Raw genomic sequence first — 25,375 nt, forward strand, 5'->3', positions numbered from 1 at the left:
TTTTAGTCCCATCACTGCCTCCCAAAGTTCATGTGCTCTCATTGATTTCTCCCTCCTTGCTTTATAAATCATTTACATTCAAGATCTAAGACAAAGTGGTGAATTTGCTACCTGTAAACTTTATATGCGGCTTTGATGTTTTTTATCTTCTTCGGTTATAACGAATCAAGCAAACAAGTTTATTCTTATACGTAAGGCAGCAAGTTGCTGATACAGAAGCAGCGATGGTGGGTTTCTATTCATCCATGTTCCATGATCCCCAATGTTTTCAAGAGTAAAGTCATCCTTAGTCATATTGGGGGCTCTTTCAAGTCAGACAAATCCTTAGTGATTATGATTAATAAAGATGCTCAGACTCAGTTAGAAAATAAAAAGTTTATTGGAAAATAGAAGAGAAAGAAACTGCCCAAAAGGGGGAAACTTAGTATAGGACTAAATTAAGTATGCCTCATTTTGTGGGCTTTTATAGGAAAACTGGGCCTTTGTGTTATCTGAGTTCCAGAATATTCCCCATAATTTCCCAGAGAGGCCTTGTTAATTTAGGGCCTGTTTAGCTAAAATAATATTCCCAGGTGCTGGAGGAATAGCACAGAGGACAGGACTCTTGCTTCCACATAGCTGACTAGATTCATACCCTGGCATCAGCCTGATATAAATCCATGAGTAATTCCTGAGTAAGGAGCCAGGAGTAACCCCTGAGCATCACTGGGTGTGGCCCCAAAACAAAAACAAAAGACAAAACAGCATTAGCATCTTTTATCTTCATTTAGGCTCCTGGAAGCTGTGTTTATTTAACACCTTTTAAGATCTATATTTCTCCAGAAGCACAGGTGTTGTCATGTTATTTTAATTTCTGTGAGCCCAATCTGGGGTAGAATTTATGGTCTTGGGAAATGTTAAGCTTCCCCTTGCTGAGAAAGAGCCCAGGAATTTGCAGGAATGTTTAAGTTGTAGAATCAAGTCAGCTAAAATGGGGCAAGGAGAAAACAGAAGCTTTTTCTCTCATTATCATCTTTAAGTTCTTTATGAAGTTCAGTTCAACACCAATATTCTTTTAAAAGCCTAAGTTTGGGGGAAGTGCATAGAGTGGCTGATGTTTTAACATTATTTTTCTGCAGTGAATCAGAAATGATCATTGTGGTAGCCAACAACTTCAGATGATAAAGCTTGGATTGTAACTAAAATGAAAATGATTTTTTTTTTGACAAAAACAAAAGCTGTTCCCACTGCATAGGTGGGAGAAGTTTAAAAAAAGAGTCATCTTCCCCTGTGGGGTGGAGGTTGTGTGGGGAGAGGGAGGCGTGGGGTGTACAATATTGTGCTGACTCATCTTGCTATGAAAGATCAGATTTAGAGAAGTGCACTTTTTATAGAACACAACTCTCTGGATACTTCTCATTCATCAGAGGTGGTACTTATTTGAAACAGCAAGAATTTGAGACCTGAACTTGAATCACTGATTTATAAAATATAGTCCTATGATTTTGGGCAAGTTATGTGCATCTTTGACTCTTCCTTATTGCAATGAAGCACTGACATCCCGTTGCTCATCGATTTGCTCGAGTGGGCACCAGTAACATGTCCATTGTAAGACTTGTTGTTACTGTTTTTGGCATATCGAATACGCCACAGGTAGCTTGCCAGGCTCTGCTGTGCAGGCGGGATACTCTCAGTAGCTTGCCGGGCTCTTCGAGAGGGATGGAGGAATCAAACCCGGGTTGGCTGTGTGCAAAGCAAATGCCCTACCTGCTGTGCTATCTTTCAGGAATCATTTCTATAGTTCTTCCTTATTATAAAATCAAATTATAGCTCACTGAAGTTTTGTGACTGCTGCAATACAATAGTCATTTGTTTTCATTCACCTTTTTTTTGGTGTGTTTTCTACAGAGAGAAAAATTCATCAAGCTACTGGACCAGTTGCATAACTCACTAAGGATTGATCTGTCAAAGTATAGGGTACGTTCAAATTATTCAGTAAATGCTTAACTACAATTTTGTCACTTCATCTCCAAGTAAAATATAGACACATAAGATTTATATGTACAAATAGAGTCAATTATATATGTCTATATATGTGTATGTATATATACATATGCAAATACAAGTACAATTTGTTATAAAATACAAAGACTTAGTCACAAGTAGTTCAAATGTCTCATGACAATCTCCATAATGACACATTGATTATGTATCAGTTTGTCCTACACATCTTGCTATATTTACTTGCCGCTGGTGGGACGGTGATGCCTATCCAGCTAAATTGCATTCCGCAGGTGGTTTTCCTGGAGGGGAGGAGAAAGCTAGCAGCCTGCATGTGGTGGTCAAAAGCTTCCCTCTCATCCCATATTTGACAGTGAAGAGAATATCTGGGGAAATCTTGGACTGATGACAGACTATATTGAGCACTTGCCTGGCACAGACTTTATGTTTGACCCTGTCACACTTGCTCTGCCTGGTCACCCCCACTGATCTATTTATTGAGAGCTTGGAGCAAGGAGCTACTCTTTGTTTGAAAATAATTTTTTTTTTTTTACTTTTTGGGTAACACCTGGCAGTGCACAGGGGTATTCCTGGTTTTGCACTCAGAAATTACTACTGGCGGTGCTCAGGGGACCATATGGGATGCTGGGAATCGAACCTGGGTTGGCTGCGTGCAAGGCAAACACCCTGCTGTGCTATATCACTCCAGCCCCTGGAAAATAATTTTTAAATATAGCTTAGTTTCTTCAAGCCATCCTCCTTCCCTCACATAAAACAATTTCAGGAGAAGATGTTACTGTCACTGTCATTCCTGTGTTCATCAATTTGCTGGAGTGGGCACCAGTAACGTCTCCATTGTGAGACTTGTTACTGTTTTTGGCATATAGAATACACCACAGGGAGCTTGCCAGGCTCTGCCGTGCGGGCAGGATCCTCTCGGTAGCTTGCCAGCTCTCCGAGAGGGACAGAGGAATCAAACCCAGGTTGGCCGTGTGCAAGGCAAACCCCCTACCCACTGTGCTATCACTCCAGCCCAGGAGAAGATGAGTAGTGAAGAATAAGTTTATTTGAATAATGCTCTTAAGACAGAATGCAGGGGCTGGAGTGATAGCACAGCGGATAGGGTGTTTGCCTTGCACTCAGCCGACCTGGGTTTGAATCCCAGCATCCCATATGGTCCCCTGAGCACCACCAGAAATAATTCCTGAGTGCAGAGCCAGGAGTAACCCCTGTGCATTGCCGGGTGTGACACAAAAAGCAAAAAATAAAAATAAAAAGAGAGAGAATGCCGGCTTCTGCATAGTGGAAGGATCAAGTACACAACTCACATAGATTTGCAGTGAGTTCCCGAGGTGGAGAAAACATCATGAAGAAAATACTCATCAGAGGAAAGGATGCTGGCCATTTCCTCAGAGTGGGGAAAGAGGGACCAAAGTCAGAAAGTCCATACCTCAGGAAGAGCTGAGGGCAAACGCCTGTGAACAATGTACAGACTTCTCAAATTGCTCCTCACCGTCTACTGCAAGGGTCTGCCAAGGAGGAGCCTGGGCATTGATGACCCTTCGATATTCTTAGCATGGCCTCTCTCCCAGCATTGGAGCCTCCCCTCTCAGGGGCCCAGCCATGCTCCTGACCTGGAATTCTTCATCTCAGCAGTTTTCTGCTTTTCCTCAGAGGAATTCTGTGTCTCAGAGGCCTTTATGCCATTGGGCTCTTTTAGGTTCGAGACCACTTTTCCCAACACACAGTACCAGGACTCTTCTATCTCTCTGCTTAAAAGATACATCTATTTTAAATCCATTCTTTGGGTCTGATTTTAAGTTATATCTTAATTGTCACTGTCACTGTCATCCCGTTGCTCATCGACTTGTTCGAGCGGGCACCAGTAACGTCTCTCATTGAGAGACTTATTGTTACTGTTTTTGGCATACCCAATACGCCACGGGTAGCTTGCCAGGCTCTGCCGTGCGGGCTCGATACTCTCGGTAGCTTGCCGGGCTCTCCGAGAGGGGTGAAAGGCGAATGCCCTACCGCTGTGCTATCGCTCCAGCCCATCTTAATTGTATAGTACTAAAATTTGTCACACTATCTCCCATCAAACTTGAACTAGGGAGATACTACAGCAGGCAGGGCTCTTACTTTGCACACAACTAACCCAGGTTTGATCCCTGGTACCACTAATGTTCCTCCTAGCCCCAGAAAGAATGATTGCTGAGCACAGAGGCAGGAGCAAACTTCAAGCACTGAACCTATGGCCCCGAAACCAAGACTAAACACATTTTTCTCAGATTTACTCTTCATTTTGGGGCAAACACTGTGAGAACAAATAGCTACTCTAGACCTTGAAAAATATATGATGGTAAGAAGTGTTCTTGAAGTTGTTACTATGAGAAAATTTCAACGTCAAAACTGGTTCTTCAATCAGACATTTTTTATATAAATAAACAATTCTTTTCCTCAGAATTCTGAACGTTTGCATTTTATAGCATTTCTCACCAAAATGTATTGACAAAAATTTCTGCCAAATGTACCAAATTCTGTGTGTGTGAATGTGTGTGTGTGTGTGTGTGTGTTTGGTTTTAGGGCATACATATACTGGTTGTTTTGGGGTTTATTCCTGGGTCTGTGCTCAGGGATCACTCCTGGCAGGACTCAGGAGTCATATGGAATGCCAGGGATCAAATCTGGGCCGACCATGTGCAAAGCAAATGACCTGCCCAATGTACTATCTCTCCTGCCCAAACCTTTAAAATTCTTAAGTTTGTTTCTGGCTGAAAGTAAACGTGGAACATGTTGAGTTCCCAAAACATTTTGGAAAAAAAAGCAAAGAATTATTCATATTGAGAAAATGATAAAGTTATTCAAATATCGGCTTTCTCCCTTCTTTTAGTAACAAAAATTTCAAACAAGAATAAATTATTTTAATGATGTTATGTATATTTTTATTAACTTGGGAATGATTAGACTCATATGACATTCTAACACTAAGAAACATTGTCAAAATTCTTCACATTCTGTCTTATGGTAAAGTAAAAAAAATCTAGGATTATTTTTAATACTTGGCAGTTCTGACTTTTGCACTGAAACCTGGTTTTATGATGGCTTCCAAGTAGAGTTTAATGTCGATATTTTTCCCACCCCTTTGGTTATCCAGGAAAACTTTCCTGCCAGCAATGCTGAAAGACTCCAAGACCTGAAGTCGACTGTCGACCTGCTAACAAGTATCGCCTTTTTCAGGATGAAGGTACCTTGATTTATCTTTTTCCTTTCTTCAATGGAGCAGCAGAATTGCTCCCTGAAAAAGTCTGGCCTTACTCTTCTTTGATCTCCAATAGTCAGCCCCAGCAACCAAGCTGAGGTGTCTTTGTCTGAACTTAAGGAATCTTCAGATACATATTGTCCTGAACATCGTTAAGATAGTCCGATACATTTGACTTTTAATTTAATTTTAATTAAATTTAATTAAAATTTAATTTAATTCTAGTCTAATTTAATTTTAATTAATTTTTATGGATATTAAAAATACTATCTCATGTGGTTGGGGATCCCGTGAGAGGAGATGCATGCTGAAAGTAGACTAGAGACTGAACACGATGGCCACTCAATACCCCTATCGCAAACCACAACACCCAAAAGGAGAGAGAACAAAATGGAATACCCTGCCACAGAGTTGGGGGGGGGGGGCTGGGGGGACGGGATTGGAAGGTGGGAGGGATACTGGGTTCATTAGTGGTGGAGAATGGGCACTGGTGGAGGGATGGGTTCTCGAACATTGTATGAGGGAAACACAAGCACGAAGATGGGTAAATTTGTAACTGTACCCTCATGGTGATTCACTTATTGAAAAATAAATAAATAAATAAATAAATAAATACCATTTCAGAAATGAAAATTATTACTTAGTTCTAACACAGATATTTTCCTTATTTTTATATTAAAAATATAGTCTAATCTTTTCAATTCACCTCAATTGTGGGAACTTAAATATCCCTCCTTTTCTATATAGGAGTATATTGACCATTTAATACATTAGTATAATTACTTAGTGTCTACCAAAGTACTAAGGCATTTCCTTTTAGTTATATCTCTTTTACTTCAGTGTCAAGCTGTCTGCAATAATTTGACTACATGGCAATAATTTGATTACTTGGCAAGCCATGGACTAGCCTATTTTGCTCTTCAAAAGGTATTTTTATATTTACTGATTAAATTTCTGAGCAAAAAATATAAGAATGCATATTTTTCCATTGTCAATGATATTTTATCAGAAATAGTAGTGTGGCACTCTATCAGTAATTAACAAAAAGAAAGAAAAAATATAGTGTCCAAATGGTCATTTAGATTCTTCAATGTTAATTTAAATTGTGTTGGTTCTCAATTGTGGCTAAATTGGGTGGTTGTGATTGAAAGACTCCATGTCAATTTTTAAAAAATAATTAGTTTTACTTAGCTCATAACTTCTTACCAACTGGCTGCAGCTACTGGACTAATATTTAAAGAATATCAGTGATAATCAAGGCTCAGAAATGTTTGCTGGAATTCCCGAATGGTGCCTCTTAATACTATTGAGATAATCCAACAACTCATCAAAAAGGATAACCAGAATGAGGAGAGAAAGTGACTGTACAAATGCCACTCCTCAATCACCAACCTTAAGTTGTTGAAAAAGTAAAATCTCAAATTTATCTAACCTCCAGCCACACCTACCCTACCAGATAACAATGTTGTATAAAGTTGTTATAGGAAACTAGTGGCAACAATGAGAGAATTTACTCCACACTGCATTTAATTATATTTTTTCCTATCTTGGATGCACTCCACCCAAAATAGGATTCATTTTCCAATCTTAAAATAATGCTTAATTATACATTTATCTACAGTTGATACCATAATGTATCTTGCCCTTAATACCCCAATTCTCTAATTAATCCTTTGTACATGTTATTTCAAACATCTTTTCTCCTATTATGAATTTGTTTCATCTTCTTTTCAATATTTACTATAGCAGGGAAATTCACACTTTTCGTTGTACAATTGTTTTGGTTTTGACAAATATGTAGTTGCATAATATTAACACTACAATCAAGATACAGAATTAAGGGGAGCCAGTGTATAGCAGGTAGGACACTTGCTTGCATGCAGCCAGGCTGAAGTCTAACCTCACATCCTATCTAGTTCCCCAAGCCTGCTGGATGACCCCTAAAATCTAAGCCAGGTGTAAGCCCTGAGCACCCCAAACAAAATTAAACAACAAGAACAAAGAGATACAGAACAAAACCTCCCAAATTCTCTTATGCTAAGCACTTCTATCAACTTCTGTTGGCCATGCATGTTTGATCCTTGTGGCCTGCTCTAGAACAAGCAAATAAAACAAATCCACTTATTTATGTTATTAATAATACATTTCTTTTTGTTAAAGATTAGTAATTCTTTGTTATGTGTGTACTTCAGAATAAATTTACTTTCAGTTTTGTATTATCATAAATAAAACACATTTATATTCATACTTGTACACAATTATTCATACTTGTATACATAAGTTTTCACTTTCTTAAAAGTGTGATTGTTGAGTGACTTGGTGTGTTCAAATTGATCAGAGATAAAACATTTTTCAAAATACATAGACAAGTTTCATTTCTATCAGCAATACATGAGATGTCTCTGTTTCTCTGCATTTCTAGTGAGACTCCTGTGAAAGCTGGAAAGAAAGTTTTCCTACTTTCATTCTTAATTTTGGCTCATCTAATAGGAATCAAGTTGTATCTGATTGAATCTTAATTTTGTTCAGTTATTTCTAGTTGGTCATCCTTTTGTAGATAATATGTTGCAAGAAATTCATGCAATTTTCTTTAGGTTATTTCTCATTGTGGAAATGTTTGGTTTTTTAAAATGGGAGTTATGCTTAACAATGTTAAATCTTCAAATCCATGCATAGTTTTTACACTAATTCTGGACCATCTAGTCTATTGCATCAAAAACTCCATCACTGCAAAATCCAGTTTTTAGTTTTTGATCTTGGTCAGTGTAGGATAACATTGGTTTGTCCTTTCTTTCTGACTGAAGGGAGCTTAGGTTTATTAGGTTACAGCCATCACAAGGCTCCTGAGACACTCCCATTCCTCTGTTTATTGGAATATCGCTCTAGAGATTTTTGGCTTAACATTAGTATGTCCTTTCTCCCTTGCCACAGGGAGCTTAGGTTTATTGGGTTACACCCATCACAGTGTTCTCGAGGCACTACCTTTCCTATGTGTTTATCTGTAATACCTTTATCCCCTAATCAAACTGTTAACTTGTAAGGTCATACTCTTCTAAGGATACTGGATTTGTATTTGTAAGTGAAATATTGCTTTTCTCTTCTCCTTACATTCTTTGCATAGTTGCTTTAGAGCGACGTCCCTTTTGTATATACACAGGAAGACAGTTAATGCCATGCTTTTGTTAATGGGGAGTTAATTGACTCCAAATAATATTTACTCCTGAGCATCTGTTTTCTCAATGTAAGCTTCAATTGCCCTTAGTCCTAGCACCCCCAAAAGAGGGTCCCAACAAGGAACTGGATGGACCCAGGGCAAGCTGTGATATACCCCGGCATCGAAATGAGCCGGGCCAAAGCACCATAATACTTAACTATAAGTTAAGAGCATGGTCATGGACAAATTCTGTCATGATCCCAAAGTAACAACTGGATTAGTACCCTGCTAGGGTTAGGAAAGACTAATGTGCTTGAGCACTGTAGTCTGAGATACATAGTGAGATGTCCCCAGGAGAGTCACCCTATAAGCTTAATGTATCTCTTACTGTGTCCATACAAAATGACTAATATTATTATGAAGTAGAATTCAGATGAATGCTTAAATGGCTGTTGGACTAAGGAAAGGAGAAATGTACCCAAAGATGGTATTTCGCCCTTAAGTGGGTCTTCTTGCTGATTGAGAGTTTGTCCTAGAAGCTTCCCCTGAGGGAGGGACCTTTGATCATATGACCTCTTTTCCCCATTGATCATATGACCACACTTATGTGTAATTGCTACCCCAACACCTTCATGATTTGGGAGATAACTAAGGCTAAAAGAGGGCCAGAAAGAGGAGGAGGCAAGAAGATTGGGCAAGGCGAGAATCAAGGAAGATCCAAGAGAGGGATGAAAAGTTGATCCTATTAAAAGTCATCCCTTCCTCTTTTGGGAGCTGGGGCACCTGTGAATTCCAAGGAGAGGGTAAATGTAAAGAATTGTTAATCCAAAATATAGGCTCCTGGTGTTGTCCAATCCACAACTGTAAAAGAAGGGTATAAGGAATGCTCATGATATGGTAAAGGAGCTAGTGGCCTTTATCTAGGAGGGGGGCTCTTCTGTTGGTCTGTAGGGATTGCATTTTCTTTGGCAGATCCTCTGTCACTGGAAATTCCTCCAGTTTCCTGATTTTCAGCCAAGACAGGTTTAGCAATGGCTTGGAGTTTGATTGTTGAGAGTAGTAGAGTCTTTGATGGTCTGAGGGCCAAATCAGATGGGTAAATTTGACTCCTGAAGAGATGCCATGGGACCCAAAGTTTTCTTATTGGGGTTATCATCTGTTGGAACAAAAGCATAGCCTTTTCCACAAATGAGGAGTTTCCCTGTTACCCATTCTTTGTCAAATTTAATTCAAATAGGAGAATTATTGTTTCCTAGCCTGTGCACCATTCTGAAAGTGCCTTTCAGCTGCTGTATAGGGTTCTCCTTGAGGTAAACTTAAAAAAATTAAGTAAAACAATGTCAAGGAAAGGAGTCAAGTACAGGCAGGTCAGTAGCATTTAGCATGATTTTTTTTTTAACTGTACCTCTAGAAAATTCCCTCTTTTCCAGGTTTTCCCGAAACCCTCTTGCTTAACTTTGTGCTATTGTATTGACTTCTTTTTTCCTGGTTTTCATTTTGCTCTTCTTTCTGACTCTCTTTATGTCACTGGGCTCTAATTGCCCACATTTTTTTCTTGCTTCCTCTAACCACATTCATCTCACATTAGTTCTTTATATTCTATCTAAGCTAATAAATTCAAAATTTATAACTAGTTTCCATGACTACAGACTTACTTAACCCAGAAATCTACTTGATATCTACTGCTATGCTAAGTAGTTTTAAATCTCTTGAAATTGTACTTCTGTTCTCCCAGTCACAGCTAATTTGAGACTACCTCCATTGTACCAATTATTGTCTAAAACCTTACACTTCTTTATTAAAACCTAAAACTTCTTTCTCACCACAAGTCTTTCAATATGCCAATAACTTCTGTTAGCCCTTCCAAAGTTAGCCAGATTGTAATTTTATAAAGCAATTCCCAGTACTACTTGTTCTTGTCTAAATGATTATTAGTCTCATAATGGCCCTACATTTCCCATAACCTAACTTAAAAATACACAAGGGAGCCTTTTCAAAGAGTATTACGTTTTGTGTCTCTACTTGAATATTTACAACTATGGTGACTTTCACTATAATATGATCTCTGAAAGTTAGAATGGCTATATTTACACAGTTAAAATATTCCAAAGGTCATATTTATTTTTTAAACATAGGAAAATAAACTAATATCAATTCTTGAATAGTATTTGAGTTATTTGCACTGTATTAAATAGTATTTGAGCTATTTGTACTGTTTTAGATAGTATTTGAGTTATTTGTAGCTGGATTAAAAAATTGAATTTAATAATTATCTATCAGGTTCTGGAGCTGCAAAATCCTCCCAAGGCCAGCATGGTGGTGAAAGATTGCGTCAGAGCTTGCCTGGATTCTACATATAAATATATTTTTGATAATTGTCATGAACTCTATTCTCAGCTAATAGACCCGGTAAGAAAATATTTCTGTCTACTTTCTCTGTTTTAATGTTAGTTTCTGTAAGTTCTGTGATACTGTCAGTGAATGAAAACCATATTTATGTAATTTCACACTACAAGTTTTGAAATTTTCCATATTTCCTCTTCACATTTGAGCATCTCCTTCATAGACTTGAAACCACTTACTCCTTACAATGACTTTATGAAAATAAAAGGGGGAAAACATTATTATTTTATCTATCCTGAATGGGACTACATTCAAGAAGCTTTAGGTGATTTGCTAAAATTCAAACTTAGTAGTAGAATCTGGACTAAGGCTTAGAATTCCAATTTCCACACCACGTTTCCGTTCTAAGCTTAGCACTTCTCAACTGTGGGTTATCTGGGTCAGGCACCTTATCGTGTAAGGGGTTTCCAGATGAAAATCATATAAATAGGTGTGAGAAATGTCCCATCTGTCTAAATATGCATAGACTCGGAAAGCTGGAGAGCAGGGAGAGAAAGGCTTTGATAACAACTGATCCCACTCTGCAAGACGGGGTGGCTGAGAAACAGTACAATTAAAGTGATCAGACTGGGCCACAGCATTGCAAAGTTCCTACCTCTGGGTGGAAGTCTTAGGGGGTGACTCTCTATATTGGGGTTCTTGGTGGCAGAACATGTGCACTGGTGAAGGGATGAGGGTTCAATCATTGTATGACTGAGACTTAAACTTGAAAGCTTTGTATTTTTTTTTCTCACGGTGATCCAATATAATAAAATAAAATTTTTAAAAAATAAAGTGGTCAGACTGGGGCTGGAGGGATAGAAAAGCAGGTAGGACATTTGCCTTGCACGCAGCCGACCTGGGTTCGATTCCCAGCATCCTACCTGGTCCCCGGAGCACTGCCAGGGGTTATTCCTGAGTGCAGATCCAGGAGTAACCCCTGTGCATCACCGGGTGTGACCCAAAAACCAAAAAAAAAAAAAAGTGGTCAGACTGATATTGCATTCCTTAGTTTGCAAGTTCCTCCACTGGTTAAGTAAAATGGAACAAACAATCTTCTAACTCTTACCTAAGTTTTATTGAATACTTTGATACATTCACCTCTTGGGATTAGATATTTTTCTTCTTCTTTTTTTTTTTTTTAGAAGCAAATTTTGGTTGTCTCCACCCCACTTTGTTCTCTTCTGGAGGGAAGGATCCCCTGGGGTATGTGGTTTTTAGTTTGTAGATAGTTTCTTTTTAGACACCCCCTTACAATCCCGTTTGGTCAAACACTGTTGATCCTTGAATCATTTATATACGCACACTGTCAGTCATTTTCTATTGAGAGTTAAAAGCCTTGTTTTGATAATGGAACATGACTATTTCTAACATGGGGAAGCATGGAGTAGGTAAGAGGTCATTGTGTGACTGAGCTACCACAGTAATAAAATATGTGTGGAGGGTTGGAAGATGACGTGGTTAGAAAAAGTTTGAGAAACCCTGATCAAACTCTTGAAGCTTTCTCAGTATTTTAGTTTCATATTTCTTAATTAAGCAAAGTTTTAAAGAATAGGATGGTAAAATTGTCATGTAAGTAAATTTATTACTGTGAAATATACCAAAAGTAGAAAACAAAACATAAAATTAAACAAGCATGCATATACTTACTGGATGTTACTATTGATCACTACTTGTTCCGGCTGAAGCAATAGCACAGAAGGTAGGGCGGTTTGCCTTGCACACGGCCGACCCGGGTTCAATCCCTCCATCCCTCTCGCAGCGCCCAACAAGCTCTCAAGAGTATCCCGTCCACATGGCAGAGCCTGATAAGCTATCCATGGTGTATTCAATATGCCAAAAACAGTAACAACAAATCTCATAGTGGAGATGTTGCTGGTGCCCACTCGAGCAAATCAATGAACAGCAGGAGGACAGCGCTACAGTGCTACAAGCTTAAATGCTAAAAACTATAAAGCCAGGTGAAAACCATGGAGAATTTTCATACTGAGTCATGAATCTGAAAAATGCTCTGCAATGACATATGTAAACAATGATGTATTTAAACAATAGAGAGCTCAAGCTTGAGAAAACGATTTCCCTTAAAATATTTAAAAGTGTTTCTTCATTACTTTCAGATTATGTTTTTGCTTTTTTATTTTTTTATTACGCTATGTATCTGTCAATGCATGCATGTATTTATTTTATCTGAGCATGTGAGTTAGCAATGGAGAATTTTAACATTTGAATGTGATTTGAAGACATGTTAGTTCCAGAGTATATGAGTGTGTGAAAATGTATATACTTTCAGTATTTATTTTAGCTAATCATTTTCTTAATTTTTATTAAACCATCATTAATTACATAGCTATTCATGATTGAATTTCAGGTGTACAGTGTCCCAACACCAATCCCTTCCCCAGTATCCACTTGCCTCTACCAATGTTCATAGTTCTTCTGCTCACCTCAGCCTGTCTCTTTGGAAGGCATATTTTCTTTCTCTTTTTATTCCCTTTTTTGTAAACTCTTCAGTAATTAGTGTTTCTATTCAGAAGAGTGCTTGGCATCAGCATAAACCAGGGAGGAGATGAGAGCTCACAAACAATAAATTAAACAGTTGCATTTCCAGCCTACCTAGTCCAGTAATATACAAACAATTCTATGAAATTAAGATTCTCTTCAACTTTTGCTCATCTACAGTGAACCTCAAACCTCCGGTAAGCATGGTTAGCATCAAGGACATCTGACCCAGTATCACTATATCACTATTGTCCCCTTGCTCTTGATTTGCTCGAGCAGGCGCCAGTTACGTCTCATTCGTCCGTGTCGTGTTCAGAGTCAGGGGAATGAGGCCCATTATTGTTATTGTTTTTGGCATATCAAATATGCCACGGGTAGCTTGCCAGGTTCTGCCATGTGAGATTTGCTCTCCTCCGGGAGCTTTGGTTTATAGTCTCTGGATCTTTGTCATTGATGAGATTACAGGGCACAGTTTGTGGGTGTGGCTGCCAAGCTACTGGAAAACGGGGGATCTGGGTGGAGGAGGCCCAGTTCCGATCCAAGCAGGCTTGGAGATCTCAGCCATGGGTCCTGCATACCTGGGTTCCTCTGTCGGTTCCTTCATGGGTGAAGCTCATCTAAGCATGTGGAGAGTGGCCTTGAACATGGCTGTGGTTGAGTTCTGGAGGTTTTCGGCTGCTAGGGCTTTGCTCAGGGCTGGGAGGGAAACTCCACCCGCCCCCCTCTGAGGTGCCCTGGTGAAGACAGCCTGGCTCAGGGGCAGGAGATTCTGCCCAGTATGAAGCTTAAAATATCATCTCATAAAATGCTGTGTTTGAGAAAATGTGGCATTGCTTGCTTTACAGTGTTTTGTTGACTGCTTCGAGATAACTTTCAATTTTAAACAAATAATTGTTGTGGAAAGAAAGTATAAACAGGCTCTTCATACTTAACCAAAAGTATAAGCAAAGTATGTCTGCTGTGAACTGAAGGACAGTTTCAAAGGTTACTATAAACAACAGCATTAAAAAAAAATCTTTTTAAGGACACTATAGTACAGATCAGTGCCTTATGAAATTCATGAAAAGTGTCATTCAGCCACTGACTTAACATTATATCTAAAATGTTTTCAAGATGACAGTTGTCATCATATCAGTTTTAGTCTCTAAGATGAAAAAGAACTCATATTCCTTTCTTTCTGTGCCACTAATGGGAAGAAAGTTTAAACAAACCACTCTCATTATGTCTTGGTATTTGAGGAGGAACTGTCTGAGTAACCTTTTCTAATGGTTCAGTTGAAAGACTCCTTTGCCTTTAGATGTAGGAGTAATACTAAGACACTGAATCTAACTCTAAGTATGATTTAGAGTAATGAAAGGTAGGGAAAGCAATTGAACTGCACTTTCTTCAGTGCCTTTTCTCCTGAAAATGTGATAGCACCTATGATTCTATCAGTCTTATTAGTGATACGTGACTCTGAAATTTCATATCTTTTTTTTTTTTTTGCTTTTTGGGTCACACCGGCTATGCACAGGGGTTACTCCTGGCTCATGCACTCAGGAATTACTCCTGGCGGTGCTCAGGGGGCCATATGGGATGCTGGGAATTGAACCCAGGTTGGCCACGTGCAAGGCAAATGCCCTACCCGCTGTGCTGTTGCGCCAGCTCCTGAAATTTCATAAATCACTGTTTAATGCCAACAAAAGAATGTTCAATAAGAAAGATTACAGATTTAAAAATATTTGTGACAAGTACTTCCAGCACTACACTGAATACAAGTGGCGAGAGAGGATAACCTTGTCATGTCCCTGATCTTAGAGGGAAAGCTTCTCGTTTTTCCCATCTAGAATGATGTTTACTGTGGGGTGGTGGTAGATGGCTTTGACTATACTGAAGGAAGTTCTTTCAACTCCCATTTTGTTGACAGTTTTCATCATAAACAGGTGCTGGGTCACGTCAAGTGCGTTCTCTGCACCTATTGATAGGATCATACAGTTTTTATCTTTTCTTTCATTTCCATGGTGTATTATGTTGATTGACCTGCCAGTGTTCAACCATCCTTGCAGCCTCCAGATGAATCTTACTTGGTCATTGTGTATGATCTTCATGATGAGTCGCTGGATTCTATTTGATAGCATTTTGTTGAGGATCTTTGCATCAGTGTTCATCGGGGATATCAGCCTGTAATTCTTTTATCTCTGCTTTTGGTATCAGGGTGATATTTACACACATTTGTGAGGTATATTAAAAAGCAACAACACAGTATGAGACGAATGCCCAAGGACAGTAGAAACAAGGGCCGGCATCTTGGAAGCCTGCAAAAGACTAGGGAAAGGGCACTTGAGACAGAGGGATAGAGAAGGGGCCATTATGACAATAATGTTTGGAAGGGATCGCTCTGGATGAAAGATGTGTGCTGAAAGTGGGTAAAGGATCAAACATGGTGGTCTCTAAATATCTGCACTGCAAACCGTAATGCCTAAAAGGAGGGAGGGAGGGAAAGGGAGGGTGACAGATAGAGAGAGAGAGAGAGGGAGGTAGAGAGAGAGAGAGACAGAGAGAGAGAGAGAGACTAGTGTCTGCCATAGAAGTATGCTGGGGGTGTGGCAGGAGAGATATGGGGATATTGTTTGTGGGAAATGTACACTGGAGGAGGGATGGATATTGGAACATTGAATGACTGAAACCTGATCGAGAAAGCTTTATAACTCTATTTCATGATGATTAATAAAAAATATGCAGCACTGTCATCCCATTGCTCATCGATTTGCTTGAGCGGGCACCAGTTACATCTCCATTGTGAGACTTGTTGTTACTGTTTTTGGCATATCAAATACGCCATGGGTAGCTTGCCAGTCTCTGCCGTGTGGGCATGATACTCTCGGTAGCTTGCCAGGCTCTCCGATAGGATGGAGGAATTGAACCCAGGTGGCCGCATGCAAGGCAAATGCCTTACCTGCTGTGCTCTTGCTCCAGTCTAAATAAATAAAATATTTGTGATATTAAACTGCTAACAAAGTATTAAGGAAATCCAGAATATCATTCTTTAGGGAAAACAAGTTCCAATTTAAAAAGTAGTCACAAAAATGTCACAAAATAAGAATAGATAATTTATAAAGAATATTACTACTCAAGAGGCTAAAATTATTATGAAATTCTTAAACTCATTAGTGAATATAATTAAAGAATGACTGAACTACTAATGTATATCTAGGAGATTGCCAAAACTTAGTAAACTTGAAAATGAAAATGTTTGTGGGGCTAATGCAAATGTATTCGTGTACATTACAAGCCACTTGTACTTTGGGCTGGCATGGAGAGAAAGAAACAGAAAATCCCATATGTTGGTATCTATTTTAGACACATTCTCACAAAGTTCCATAAGGGATTATTTACTAGAAAATTCAATATAGATTTGTTGTCATACTATGGAATTGGACACAAACCAGGAGAATATATGAATAAAGTATAATGGATTCATCACATGGAATGCAATGGAATCTTGTAGCATATTTGCAATATTAATAAAGAAGATTTTTGCCTTTTGCACATGCATAGAAATTGAAATCAGTGATGAATAAATTAAAGGGAAGACTAAGAAAGGATACTAGTATGTACTACAAAATGAGTAATATACATTTAAAATAAGTACCCACTCACAGTTGGTTACTGAGGAAGTAATTTAACGAAAGGTGCACAGTTTGTAGATTTGAGGCAATTGTTTTGATCCTCCAGTGCAAAATTGAACAAATAGCCACAGAATAATAAACATTTTGTAGTAACAGAAAAATAAAATCAGTAAGTTACATGATTGCACACAGATCGGGAGGAGATGGGATTTCTGATGATTAAAAAAGAATAATTGTGTGTATAGATATTGATACAGAAATTCAGATATGTAGCTAATATATTAAATACTTAGATGATATGAATATAGCCAGGCAGATGGGTATGAAACCAGTAATATAAGAAAGGTGCCCACCAGTTTTCAGTTCTTTATCTCTGTCAGAGAAAGAATTTAAGGACAAGACTCTGTAATGATCTTAGAGCCACTTGTTAAGAAAAATCATACACTCCCCAGATATGGGGACAGGTTTCTCCAGGAAAAGTAACAAACAGGGCTTGGAGTAAGGGCTTTTCCCCAATTTTTATTGAGATACTGTGATTTTTAATATTATTAATCACATTTCATGCATACAATCTTCCAATACAACACATCTACCAATACGGTGTTTGTTTCTTCCTTCCACAAGTGTCCCCAAATCCCCTCCCCCACACATCTCTGCAAGTTAAGCTGAGCTTTGTGGATCAGTCTCCAGATCTGTTGTCATTGGTCCTTGGTTGCTTCCTTATGGTTTTCTTTATTTCCCACATATGAAAGACATTCGGTCTTCATTTAGCATGGTATCCTCTAGTTCCATCCACAAACAACAAACTGTATGACTTCATCTTTTCTTACAGTTTAATAATATTCCATTATGTATATGTGATGCATTTTTTTATTCAGTCATCTATTATTGGGTAATAGTTTGTTTCTAGATCTTGGCTATTGTGTAGAGAGCTGCAGTCAACATAAGGCACAAATGTCCTTTTATAATAGTGTTTTTAGGTCCTTGGGATAGATGCCAATAATTAGAATTTCTGGGTCAGAACAAAGCTTAATTTTAGTTTTTTGAGAAATGTTCTTATCGTTTCCGAAGATGTTACACCAGTCAATATTCCCACTAGCTGTGTATGAAGGTTCTTTCTCCTACACACACACACCAGCACTGTTACAAAGTCTGCTTATAGTTGTAGTTTTTTTTCTTTTTGGGTCACACCCGGCCATGCACAGGAGTTACTCCTGGCTCTGCACTCAGGAATCACCCCTGGCAGTGCTCATGGGACCATATGGGATGCTGGGAATCGAACCCAGGTTGGCTGCATGCAAGGCAAATGCCCAACGTGCTGTGCTATCACTCCAGCCCCGCAAAGGTCTGGCTATAAAAGAGAGTATCAACAATTATCTACCACACCCACATTTTGATGCTAAATTAATGTTTAAATAAGTATTTACAACCTCTGAAATATGTAATACAAATATTGAAAAACAAGATTTGTCTTCCTAAGAATATTTCTCATCAGAATAATCATTCAGAAAGAACAGTAATATGAATAAAATAGTGTCACATTAGTAATACGGCATTTAAGAATCTTATATTTAGTAGTGAATGTCTTTCAAAGTTTCTATTGGTGACACCATCAAATTTCCCCAAGGCATAAAAGGAAGCAAAGTATCAGTTGAGCTGACTTCTAGAATACATTGTGGTTTAAACATCACTCATGAGGAGTCTCTACACATTCTCCAATTCGTGGTTAGGGAAAATGAAATAGAGAGTAATAATTTGATAATCCAAATTCCCTCAGTGTTTTCAGAACAAGTTAAAGAATAATAGAATCTCACAAAGAAGTGAATTGCTTCCTTCTATTTCTGTGCAACAATTTATTTTCCTCAAATATGAATTCATGCAACTCATGGCATTTCAGTTTCTTCCTTTCGATTACTGTCTCCTCCGAAACCCTATTTAGTATTTAATTGCCTTTATCTGTTGCCTCTAATATTATTAATGTGTACTTTCTAGACGTTTTTGACAATATCCTTATCCTGTCAGACCTTTCAGTATCAGAAACGTAAGGAATGTGTGCTTGCCTCTTACATGTAGTGATTAATACACTTAATGATTCAGGTCACTCCTGGCTCTGCACTCAGGAATTACCCCTGGCTGGCAGTGCTCAGGGAACCATATGGGATGCTGAGAATCGAACCCGGGCTGACCACGTGCAAGGCAAATGCCGTACCCACTGTGCTATTGCTCCAGCCCCAACCCCTTATCTTTAAATTTGGAGATGGGGCAGAAAGACAGAAGAGCTTGCTGGGCATACCATATGGTCTCCTGAGCACCACTAGGAGTGATCCCTGAGCGTAAAAACAGGAGTAAACCCTGAGCATAGTCGACTGTGGTCCCCAAACAAACAAGAATAATTATGAAGAAAATTGAGAGATCTAGAAAGGAGTTATTAATCCTGACTGCCTTAAGTCAACAAGGAAGCTTTTTCCTAGGGCTTTTGCCTTGCATGTGGCCAACCTGGGTTCAATTCCTAGCATCCCATATGGTCCTCTGACCACCGCCAGGGGTCATTCCTGAGTGCAGAGCCAGGAGTAACCCCTGTGCATCGCCGGCTGTGACTCAAAAAAAAAAAAAAAAAAAAGAAGCTTTATCCATTTTGACAAGAGGTGGATTATCTTGGGGCCCAAGAGATAGTACACTGGGTAGGACACTTGCCCTTGCAAGTGACTGACCTGGGCTCAATCTTTGTCATCCCATATAATGTTCCTTCCCCCCCACTCCCGACACTACTAGGCATAGTTCCTACATGCAGAGCCAGGAGTAAACCCTGAGCATCCCAAACCCAAACGATGAAACAACAACAGCAAAAGAAGTGGGCTATCTTAGAAAAAGATAAATTTTTGTTGTTATTTGTTTTAAACCATACCCAGCATTGCTCAGGATTTTTTCCTGGCTATGTGCTCAGGCATTACTCTTGACGGTACCTAGGGAACCCGAAGATGTGGTAGGGGAATCCAGCCAGGGTTGTCCATAGAAGGCAAGTGCCTGAACCCCTGTAATATCGCTCCATCCCCAAGATGAAGTTTTGAAATAAGATTTTTCTGAAATCAACTAAAACTTCCGACCCCCTCTCCACCAGCTGGAAAGACATTGGATCTTAGGCTAAGCTTTTATTCTTTTAAGCCTCAATTTGCTCTTGATTAAAGGAGAGAAAAGCAATTTTTCTCTAATATTGTTTTTACAATTAAATGGAGCAGTATTTATGAATCACCATAAATGCTCTGTCATGGTTATTGGGAAGTTTTTTGTTTACTATATTCCATCAATACTGGCTTGATCCTGTATGACACTCACTGTGGAACAAGATTTTGTGTAATAGTACCACAATAGAAAGTATAAGGTTTTTTGTTCATTTGTTTCAATGCTTCTTTTGCTGACTGTTAGCCCTAGAAGAAAGAGGGAAGTTGTAATACTCAAAGTACACTTTGCTGAAACCTATTGTTTACTATGAAATATGTATTTCATAACATTTACTTATTATGAAATACATATTTCAATATGTATTTCAATATTTCTTTTCATCTGCTTACAAAGTATTTTTAGAAATTTGAAATCACCTGGATAGACTCTAATTAAATTTGACGTTGAAGCTACATCAAAATTAGTGCTGGTGGAAATATGCTTAACCTTACTTTGTTTATTGTTAATGGTGTAACCTCTGACAAGATTCCTTATAGATCTGGTAACAAGAATAAGATTGTACAAATCAATAAAATCATTCTTAACTCAAGGAAATGATCAACTTTACTGCTATTCAAGAAAGCCAATTTAAAGAGAAAATGCATTAAGCTCTACATAAGATTCAATTAAGGCATTTTAATGAAATTTACTCAAAAATCAATGCAAAAAGTTGAATTATTTCCATAATGATGAAACCAAAAAATGATATTTGGTTACCTCTGAAGTAAACTTTTAGATAGCACAATGGGTAGGGCGTTTGACTTGCAAATGGCCAACCTAGGTTCAATTCCTCCATCCCTCTTGGAGAGCCTGGCAAGCTGCAGAGAATACCATGCCTGCGCGGGCAGAGCCTGGCAAGCTAGCTACCCATGGCATATCCGATATGCCCAAAACAGTAATAATAGGTCTCATTCCCCTGACCCTGAAAAAGCCTCCAATCTTTAGGAAAGATGAGTAAGGAGAGGCTGCTAAAATCTCAGGGCTGGGAGGAATAGTTACTGGTACCTGCTCGAGTAAATCGACTAACAACGAGATGACAGTGATACAGTGATACAGTGATATATATTATACATAATTATAATCTGTTATACATTATACATGAATAATATGTATACATACGTAAACAAAGCATTTTTTATGTATTGGCTCATTATTGGTGCTTTAGTTAAAGTAACATGTTTACAACAGTGGTTTGGACCATGTGTTTGTGTGTGTGTGTGTGTGTGTGTGTGTGTGTAAAGATCACCCACCTTTACTCCCCAAAAGTACCTCAAACTCATCACCAAAGATCTCATGTTACCTTTAGTCCACATCTTCATTTTTCATTCACCCTACCCTTTCATCCTTTGCTTGTTAATCTCAGTGTGTAATCTAGGGCCAAGAGTTTTCTCTTGTTTTAAGTTTACAAACACACACACGCGCACACACACACACACACGCACACATATATATATATATATATATTCATATATATCACAGATAAGAAAGATCCTCTAGTATGTCTTTTTTTTTTTTTTTTTGCTTTTTCGGTCACACCCAGCGATGCGCAGGGATTATTCCTGGCTCAGCACTCAGGAATTACTCCTGGTGGTGCTCAGGGGACCATGTGGGATGCTGGGAATAGAACCCGGGTCGGCCGCATGCAAGGCAAATGCCCTCCCCGCTGTGCTATCGCTCCAGCCCCTCTAGTATGTCTTTTCTGAGACTAATTTTGCTTAATATGATACACTCCAGTCAAATCCATGTTGTAGGGAACAACTGCAAGATTTTATCTTTTCCTACAGCAAATTAGTATTCCTTTACATATATATAGGCTGGAGCGACAGCCCAGCAAGTAGGGCATTTGCCTTACATGTGGCTGACCCACTTTCAATTCCTTCGTCCCTCTCGGAGAGCCTGGCAAGCTACCTGTGGCATATTCAGTATGCCGGAAACAGTAACAAGTCTCCAATGGAGACATTACTGGTGCCCAGTCCAGCAAATTGATGAACAACGGAATGACAGTGTGACAGTGCTACATATATATGCCTTAATTTTAGTTCATTTCTCTATTATTAGATATTTGGAGTTGCTTCCTGGCTATTGTACTAAACGCTACAATAATGTTCTCAATGCTGCAATATAATTGTGTTTTGTGTGTGTGTATTTGCTTCTTTAGGATCTTCCAAGTACAAAAAAAATCAAAAATCCATTACTAGCCATAGTTTAAATTATTCTTTTGCAGTTTGGATATCTTTTAAGATTGGAATTTGTTCCCTGATGCATCCTTCCACTCTGCTTTCTACTAGGAGAGCTCAGTACACTGACATTTAAAGAAATTGTTGACATTGCATGATTGCTTTCATATTTTGAAAAGGATTTTGTCCATTCTTCCATGCAACATTTGCTTTTAGTTTCTGTTCCTTAGAAAGATCATTCAAATTCACTTGAAAAACTGGTTTGTAAGCAGCGAATGCCCTTAGCTTTTTGTTTGCCTCAAATCTGAGTGACAATCTTGTAGGATAGATTGTTCTTAGACAACTCTTTTGGCTCATTATATTGAACGTGAAATTTCTTTCCCTTTTTGCTTGAAAACTTTCATTTGAGAAATCAGTTGTGAAACTTAAGTTCTTTACCCTGCATGTGAGAATTTGCACACCTCTTTTTCACTGTCTATGTCTCTCTTTGGTTTTGCCATTTTGATTACTGTGTGTCTTGGTGCTCTTGTTTCTGTATATGTTGCTTAGTGGTCTTTGATCTCCTGGACCAGTGCATCAGTCTCCCTCCCCAAATGCAGAAGTCTTCTGCTCTTATGTATTCTACTTAACATTCTTCCTTGTCTTCTCCTTCTTGGCATTTTCAGATTTTAACTGAGATCTATTAGAGATATTAATTTTTTTCTTTTTTTCTTTTTGGGTCACTCCTGGAGATGCTCCGGGGTTACTCCTGGATTTGCACTCAGGAATCACTCCTGGTAATGCTCAGGGTACCGTATGGGATGCTAGGAATTGAACCTGAGTCAGCTGTGTGCACGGCAAATGCCCTACCCGCTGTGCTATTGCTCCAGCCCCCGAGATATTAATTTTTATTTAATTTTTTATTATCCCTTGCTTATAATCTTATCTTTGTCTTGAAAGTCACACCTAGTGGTGCTCAGGACTTACTCCTGACTCTGTTAGGTATCACTACTAATATGCCTGGGGACTACATGCAGTTCTGGGACTCAACAGGGGTGACTGCATTAAGGCAGGTGCCTTAACCCCTGTGCGCTCTCCCAAGACCTTTATCTCTTTTATATTAGTGACATTGTTTGCCTTTGTCTTCAAGGTCACTGCTTCAATTAGCTCTGTATTCTCTAGCTCTTTCAATTCTGTTTAAATTGTTCCAGATTTTCCATCAATATTCCTTATAATTTATTAAATATATCTTCCAGTTCTTTTTCTATTATAGTGAGAATCAAGATCATTGTAGTCCTGGGGCTGGAGCAATAGCACAGCAGGTAAGGCGTTTGCCTTGCACTCGGCCAACCTGGGTTCGATTCCCAGTATCCCATATGGTCCCCCAAGCACCATCAAGAGTCAGGAGTAATTTCTGAGATGCAGAGCCAGGAGTAACCCCTGAGCATCGCTGGGTATGACCCCAAAAGCAAAAAAAAAAAAAAAAAAGATAATTGTTGTCCTGTGGTCATCTATATGCAGTGTCAAAAGCTCTGATCTGCTTCTGTTCCAATACATTGAAATAACCAAATCCTTTAAAAGAGATATTATTGTTATCCCCAGGTCTTGTGTATGAGAATGTTAGACCTCCAAATTCCAGGCTGCATAATCAGGCTGATGCTCATGTGGCAATTTTTTTTCCATCCAACCAACATGGTCATGGAAAGAACCAGCAAGGAACATAGCAGGCCCCTACTGGCCAACTAATGAAACTGGGGGGATTGGAGCTCCATCTTGAACATTCTTAAAAGGATAAGTAAATAGAGCTATTGCACAAGAGGTGGAAGCATGGGAGAGCAGTGGTAGCAGCAAGGCACACAGTTCACTCTCTAAGGCAAAGATAACCTGGGCAAGTCCTGATAACTCTGCAGTAGGAAACAGGAGTCAGGGAAGAGCAAGCCAGTAAGCCTTCAGCTCCTGAGACAGGCGCAGAGGGAGGTGGGCGGGAGACAGGGTGCAGTGACATGGCTGTGAATCACCTGCTGAAACAAAGGGTTTGGGGGTGGGCGCTTGAGGTGGGAGGCAGAAGACAGAGGTGGGCCAGAGCAAGCAGTGAAGCCTGCAGTTCTCCTGTCAAAGCAAAAGCATTCAGTTTCCTTAAGTGTTTAAGTTTTGATGGAAATTTAGAGTCTTACTTTTAGATCATTGTATCACTGTATCACTGCCATTCCGTTAGTTTGATTTACTTGAGCAGGTGCCAGGAACGTCTCCATTCGTCCCAGCCCTGAGATTTTTAGCAGCCTCTCCTTACTACTCATCTTTCCCAACGATTGGAGGCTCTTTCAGGGTCAGGGGAATGAGACCTATCGTTCTTATTTTTGGTATATCGAATATGCCACAGGGAGCTTGCCAGTTTCTGCCGTGCAGGTGGGATACTCTCGGTAGCTTCCCAGATTCTCCAAGAGGGAAAACTAGACAATAAGAGGTCACATGGCCACGAATATTTAAAAAGACAAATTAAATTAAATTTGTTCACCTAGTACTTCCACCCTTCCACCCCACTATATCAGTACTTATGGAGGCACCCATCTCCTTGCTTCTGCTGTAAAAACATTATTGATAAATGATTGAAATAGTAAATTGCCATTTTTTCTATCTGAATTCTGGTAATTTTGTAGTTCGTCTTTCTTCTTTCATCTTAACTTATTTTCTTTACTTGAACATTAGTATCTTCCTGATGTACAGTGATGCATACTGATGTACACTTACATCTGCGGGTTTGGTTTTCTTCTTTTCTTTTCATTATATTATTATTATTTATTTTTATTGAATCATCGTGAGATGATACACATTACAAAGCTTTCATGTTTGAGTTTCAGTCATACAATGATAGAACACCCATTTTTTTGTTTGTTTCTTTCTTCTATGTATTTGAGTCTGGAATATAATATAAAGTTGATATCTATAGTTCTAACCTTAAACCCCCCTTTGAAATTTACAGTCTCCAGTTCATTCTCAAGGACTATATTATTACACCTCTTTTGTATTTTTAAAATTGTATGCCTTTAAAATATCTTGATACTCTGAAGGGGTTTGTCTTTTATAAAAGTTCCTGACCTATTTCTTGCAAAGCAATTTA

At 38.8% G+C, this 25,375-nt stretch overlaps 1 protein-coding gene across 1 annotated transcript in view; it reads left to right on the plus strand.

Annotated features, from left to right (window-relative positions):
* Positions 1 to 25,375, plus strand: part of UNC13C (unc-13 homolog C) — a 473,794-nt gene that overhangs the window by 238,912 nt on the left and 209,507 nt on the right. The window contains exons 14-16 of the mRNA XM_055126062.1: positions 1,888 to 1,956; positions 5,135 to 5,224; positions 10,674 to 10,802. Of these exons, the coding sequence (XP_054982037.1) occupies positions 1,888 to 1,956; positions 5,135 to 5,224; positions 10,674 to 10,802 (288 nt within the window). The remainder of the gene's footprint in view (positions 1 to 1,887; positions 1,957 to 5,134; positions 5,225 to 10,673; positions 10,803 to 25,375) is intronic.

This window comes from Sorex araneus, chromosome 2 (assembly GCF_027595985.1).
Source record: "Sorex araneus isolate mSorAra2 chromosome 2, mSorAra2.pri, whole genome shotgun sequence".
Taxonomy (NCBI): domain Eukaryota; kingdom Metazoa; phylum Chordata; class Mammalia; order Eulipotyphla; family Soricidae; genus Sorex; species Sorex araneus.